The sequence below is a fragment of the Humulus lupulus genome, chromosome 3 (genome assembly GCF_963169125.1).
Source record: "Humulus lupulus chromosome 3, drHumLupu1.1, whole genome shotgun sequence".
Lineage (NCBI taxonomy): Eukaryota > Viridiplantae > Streptophyta > Magnoliopsida > Rosales > Cannabaceae > Humulus > Humulus lupulus.
The window spans coordinates 170,988,691-170,994,524 of record NC_084795.1 but is presented as its reverse complement, the minus strand read 5'-3'; the positions used below and the strand labels follow the sequence as shown (position 1 = coordinate 170,994,524).

The 5,834-nt window shown below is 40.7% G+C and overlaps 1 protein-coding gene across 1 annotated transcript; it reads left to right on the top strand.

Annotated features, from left to right (window-relative positions):
• The first annotated feature begins 2,587 nt into the window (after positions 1 to 2,587).
• On the top strand, positions 2,588 to 5,283 carry LOC133825211 (uncharacterized). The gene is made up of 4 exons (XM_062258187.1): positions 2,588 to 3,745; positions 4,036 to 4,240; positions 4,412 to 4,556; positions 4,764 to 5,283. Exons 1-4 carry the CDS (start codon positions 2,588 to 2,590, stop codon positions 5,281 to 5,283), a joined length of 2,028 nt encoding a protein of 675 aa, XP_062114171.1.
• Positions 5,284 to 5,834: the final 551 nt, after the last annotated feature.

The following is a 5,834-nucleotide window of genomic DNA, read 5'->3' as shown; positions in this document are numbered from 1 at the left end:
AGGGACAAAATGGACTCAGTTGATTTGGAGAGAGCTCAGTCTAACTCTTTTGTGGTTTTGCAAGATCAGGTTGAGAGAGGGAAATGAGGGTTCATGTAACGCCCTACTACCTTAGAGCCGTTACTAAGTGAGTTTAAAACAGGAATTGTGCATTTAATTGACTCAAAGTGGTTTCTAAAACCAAAAGTGTGATTAAACCAGAGCTTTAGGCTGTATTCTTTTAAAATGTTTAACTTCATTGAAAGCGTTAAATATAAAACATCTGGGATCCCAAATTAAGGTTTACAAAATATTTACAACTCAAAATAGGTTTACACTTGATCAGCTATCAAAAGAATGGTTAAATACAGCAATATACAAAATGCCCCCAACCAAAGCAGTCGGGCAGGCCAAACATGTACGCGCCGCCCCCACGCTCTCCATACTCATGGCTGGTTGACTGACTCCTTGCTTTTACCTGCCACACGGAGCACCCGTGAGCCGAAGCCCAGCAAGAAAATCCAAATAACACATAACATATGCAAATCATATAGCTGACATAATTTACTGATAAATAGGAAAAACCATCATGATAAATAAGTACGGCCATGCCGCCCAGAGGCCTTACAAAAGCCTGGGGTTTCGGTTCTCACCGCGAGGATAACTCATGTATCCCTTGGGTCCCACCCTGAATATAAGCATCCCATGTGCTGAGTGTTACTTTCGGCCCCACGGCCGTACCCGGCCTATGCCGCCCTTGGCCCATGCCGTTCATTACATTGTAATCACACATATAGCACATTCGAAATAATCATTCACACACATCATGATTCATTTAAGATTAAACATTTGCACATAATACAATCTCGGGCCATGCCCTACAATCACACAGTGGGGGCCATGCCCTAATCTCGGGTGTTATGGTTTTCTTACATGTATTCCGTGCTTTCCGATGCACCACGGTCACGAGCACGGTCAACTAGCACGAGCCTCTCCGAAATCCTAGTCACAACACACATAAAACACTTTTAATACTAACCAAGCCCAAAACCACTTCCCGGGACCAATCCCGTACTCCCGGGACCTCTAAAACCTTAAAACAACACCCCGGAGGCATCCCCCGAACCCCCGGAGCTAAGACCTAAAATTGCCAAAAAAACTATCCTGAAAATTGCCTTGTGCCGCGGCACAACTTCCTTGTGTCGCGGCACCCAACAGACAGAAGCTCCCCCGCCGCGGCACACAAAAACCCTGCCGCGGCACACCTTCGCAGACCCAGAATTCTGGGTTTTTCCTGCAATTTTCTCGAGCTTTAACCTCTCCAAATCACCCCAAACCAGTACCTAAGTCTCAAAACTCAAATCCAAACCTCAAATGAACAATCTAACACCCTAAAAACACTAGGATCAAGGCCAAAACATCAACACACCCAAGATCCACACCATTGACCTCAAATTCAGCAACCCAAACCAAAACCCATGAAAATCTTTACTCAAGCATTAAATTCCGCAACCAACACAGAAAACAAACTTAAATAAGCATAAGATCCTTACCTCAAGAGTAGAATCCACCCTAAAAGTTTCCTTGATCTCCTCCTAAGCTTCCCACTTCAGCCCCTTCTACACCTCTTCTTCTTCCTTCTTCTTGCCCTAGCCTTTCTTTCCTCTTCTTTTCCTTCTCTTCTAATTTTATCAAAACCACAAGTGAACCCAAATGCCCAAACCGTACCCCCTAAATCCCAGCTGCAAAATGTCTATTACCCTAGCCAAAAGACCATTTTACCCCTTCTTCATAACCCTTCCTAACTAAACCTTCAAGGGCACCTAAGTCCTTTCACTTTTATTTCATTTCTACCATTTTCTATCTAAAACTTGTTACCCAAAGCAGTTACAAACAGTTACCCAGGTTACTCAATTACCAACAACTAACCACTCATTCTCAACTCAACTTTATAAGATTCCCGAAGTACCCCTAGGCTCCTCTCGAGCCGGGTACAACATCCCGTTGTGACTTTTAGGCTAATTGGCTCACTAGGACCGTCTCGATGCGTGCATCCTGATAATAACACCACACTCACATGGAACAATTCACATAGTACAATTATCACAGATATGCCCTAACATGGCCAGATTACAATCATGCTCATTCTAAGACAATTAGGTCTACATGCATACTAATTCACATAGTCATGCATCTCAAATAATCAAATAATCACATAACGTGCAATAATTGTAATCATGCATTAAGCTCAATAAAGACACACACCAAATCCCATTATGCCCTCCAGGCATGCTACTCCAGGCCCTAAGCCTTAACACTGAATTTGGGTCGTTACAGTTCAGTGATCCGGGCTCATCTCATGGACAATTGTAATGTTATGAGCTGGAATTTAAGGGGTTTGAATGGTCCGAAAAAGCAGGTTGAAGTTTTGAATTTGTGTAGTAAGAATAAAATTGGTTTGGGAGCCATTTTAGAAACTAAAATGAGGGCATCTAAAATAACTGAGATGATGAGTACTAGGTTTATGAATTGGGATTACTATTCTAGTTCAGTTACAGAAAAAAGGATCTTAATAATTTGGAGGAGGACCTTTGTTAAGGTTACAGTGATGGTAGAAGATAGTCAATTTGTCCACTGTCAAGTCCGTATGGATGGGTTGAGGTTTCCTTTCTGTGTTTCGTTTATGTATGGTCGCAACACAGTGGAGGAAAGGAAGAAACTATGGCACAAAATTCCTATATGTACAGCTGATAGTTGGATTGTAATGGGAGACGTTAATGCAGTGTTTAAGGCTAATGACAGGGATGGTGGTAAGCCTATTTCTAAGGCTGAGATTGTGGACTCTTCCCAATGGGTTAATAATTCTCAGCTTGAGGTGCTTAAACAAACAAGTTCCTTTTTTACATGGACGAACAATCAAGAAGGCCAGGCTCGTATTTATTCAAAAATTGACCATGCTTTTGCTAATGAGAAATGGCAGGACTGCTTTCCTACTGCAACAACAGTTTTCAAATGGGAAGTAATTTCTGACCATTGTTCTTGTACGATCTCTATTCAGTCTAAGGAGTTTCTGGGGGTCAAACTCTTTAGATTCTATAATTTATGGGCTGACCATAGGAGGTTCAAATCAGTGGTTATGGATAGCTGGAACAAATTTTCTCATGGGACTGGCTTAAGGGCGCTGTTCTATAAGCTGTTAAGGCTGAAACATCAGCTGAAACAGTTTAACAAAGATCAAATAGGAGATATTGGCTTTCAATTTCAAAAGGCTAAATCTGATTTTCAGGAGGCTCGTTTGCTTGCTCAGCGCTTTCCTGGTGATATAGCTCTCCAGAATACTGCTAAAACAGCTGCTGAAATTTTTGGCAGAAAAGATCAGATGTATCATAGTTTTTTGATGCAGAGAAGTAAGATTGATTGGATTAGGAAGGGAGACTCTAATACAGCTTATTTTCATGCCTACTTGAAGAAAAGACGAGCTGAAAACAGAATAGCTTCATTTATAAATGAACAAGGCAGCTTGGTGGATAATTTTTCTGAGGTGGTTTCTCATTTTTTGAACCACTTTAGGAGTATAATGGGAAGTCCTAGTTCAGCTAAGCAGAAGATTAATACTCATTGTATAGCTCTCGGTCCCAAACTGAATATTGACCAGCAGCCCTCCTTATTAATGCCTTTCTCTCATCAGGAAATTCGTACAACTATATTCAGCATCCCTTGCATAAAGTCTCCTGGCCCGGATGGTTTTGGATCAGGTTTTTTCAAGGTAATGTGGCAGGAGGTTGGGAGTGAAGTGTGTTTAGCTATAAATCAGTTTTTTGCTACAGGGAAAATTCCTGAAGGTTTTGTAGACACCACGTTATCATTGATTCCTAAATGTGAGAATCCTTCCAAAGCTAGTGACTATAGACCGATTGCCTGCTGCACTACCATTTATAAGTGTATTTCCAAGCTAATTTGTTCTCGATTAGCTAAGGTTCTCCCTGTTTAGTTCAAGCGAATCAGGGTGCATTTGTCAAAGGTAGATCAATAGCTCACAATATAATGATTTTTCAGGACCTTATCAAGAAATATGGGAGATCAGCTGCCTCCGCAAGGTGTGCTATTAAAATAGATATTAGCAAAGCTTATGACACTGTTGACTGGTGGTTTGTTGGTGATCTTTTATCTGAGTTATGCTTCCCTGAGAAATTTATAAAGTGGATTATGTCTTGCCTGACAAATACTTCCTACTTATTTCTCATGAATGGAAGGGTTCAAAGTAAATTTAAGGGTGAAAAGGGGCTTAGGCAAGGGGATCCTTTGTCCCCCCTTTTATTTGTTTTAATCATGGAATACTTAACTCGGAGGCTCCAAATGGCTGCTTGTGTCCCTACATTTAGACACCACCCAATGTGTAAAAGCTTGAATCTTCTTAACTTGTGTTTTGCAGATGATGTACTTTTGTTTTGCAAAGGCAATTTAGCTTCGGTCCAGGTGCTAAGGGAAGCTCTTGAGGAATTCAGTTTAGTGTCTGGGTTGGTAATCAATACTAACAAGTCTCATGTTTATTTTGGAGGGACTCCAGCTGATCAAAGGTAGAAGTTGGCCACTGAATTACATCTGACTGAAGGCTCATTTCCCCTTAAATATCTTGGTGTGCCAATGAGACCCAGAAAATGGAAGCATGAAGATTGTGATATCATAGTCCAAAAGTTTAGAATGCGAATTCATAGCTGGGCTAGTAGGCACTTATCTTATGCGGGTAGAATTCAGCTTATTCACTCAGTCCTTTTTGGTCTTAGGAATTATTGGATGGGGATATTCATTCTTCCTCAGAGCATAATCAAGGATATTGAAAAGTTATGTAGAAGCTTTCTTTGGGGAGTTAATGGGAATAGAAATAAAATTCACTTAGCTTCTTGGAATAAAGTTTGTCTCCCTAAAGCCTATGGTGGTCTTGGTTTTAGGAATGGTTTAGCTTGGAACAAGGCAATTTTTTCCAAGTACATATGGGCAATCACTGAGAGGCCGGACTTGCTGTGGGTTAAATGGATTAATGCAGTCTATTTGAAAGGGACATCTTTCTGGTCTTATCAGGTTTCTCAAGACTCAAGTTGGTACTGGAAAAAGCTTTGTAAACTCAGGGAAGTATATACTTTTAGGGAGATTTTTGCAACGGGTTATACTGGGAAATTCCATTCGGCTCTGCTACATAATAGCTCCCTTTGTCAGCAACAGGTTGGGTATCACAGAGCAGTTTGGTGTAGGCTATCTGTTCCTAAGCATCGTTTTGTGCTTTGGCTATCTGTTCCTAAACATTAATCAATCAAAAATATTTTTTTTTAAAAATTACCCAAGGTTCGGGCTGGGAGATTCTCCAAAGGCAAAGGCTCAGGATGATGATCCAATACCCAAATCTAAAAAAGAAAACAAAAAAAAAAATGTCAAAACTCATTTCACCAAGTACAAAAGACAAACATATATTAAGAAAAAGAATACATATTAAAGGATATAATAGCAAGAAAGTGGATTTAGACTACCGAAATTTGGGAGAAATTGGCCAAAACGGGGTTGGACGATGCTAGGAGGCGGAGAAAAACAGAGAGTTTCTCAGTGTTTTATTAAGAAAACAGAGCAGAATGAGGAAGAAAGCCTCTACATGGGGGTTATATCGCTGTGTCCTATCATCGCTATAGGTAATGACCAGTCGTCGCTGTTATCAAATGCATCGTTTTACTCAAACGGTGAGACCCTACAGCAACGATAGTACACGAATCATCTCGTGTGCTACGCGTCTACTTTACATCGACGACATGTCATCGCTAAAGGCAGTGAAAATTTGACTTAAATTTTTTGGCGGTTCACTTTCCCAC

Bases quoted from the DNA above. Each gene is read 5' to 3' on its own strand.
- LOC133825211 (XM_062258187.1), top strand. From the start codon at position 2,588: ATGGTAGAAGATAGTCAATTTGTCCACTGTCAAGTCCGTATGGATGGG. The intron at 4,241-4,411 runs GTAAATTTAAGG...TGTGTTTTGCAG, and splicing joins CATGAATGGAAGGGTTCAAA to ATGATGTACTTTTGTTTTGC. The intron at 4,557-4,763 runs GTAGAAGTTGGC...TTTTGGTCTTAG, and splicing joins GGGACTCCAGCTGATCAAAG to GAATTATTGGATGGGGATAT.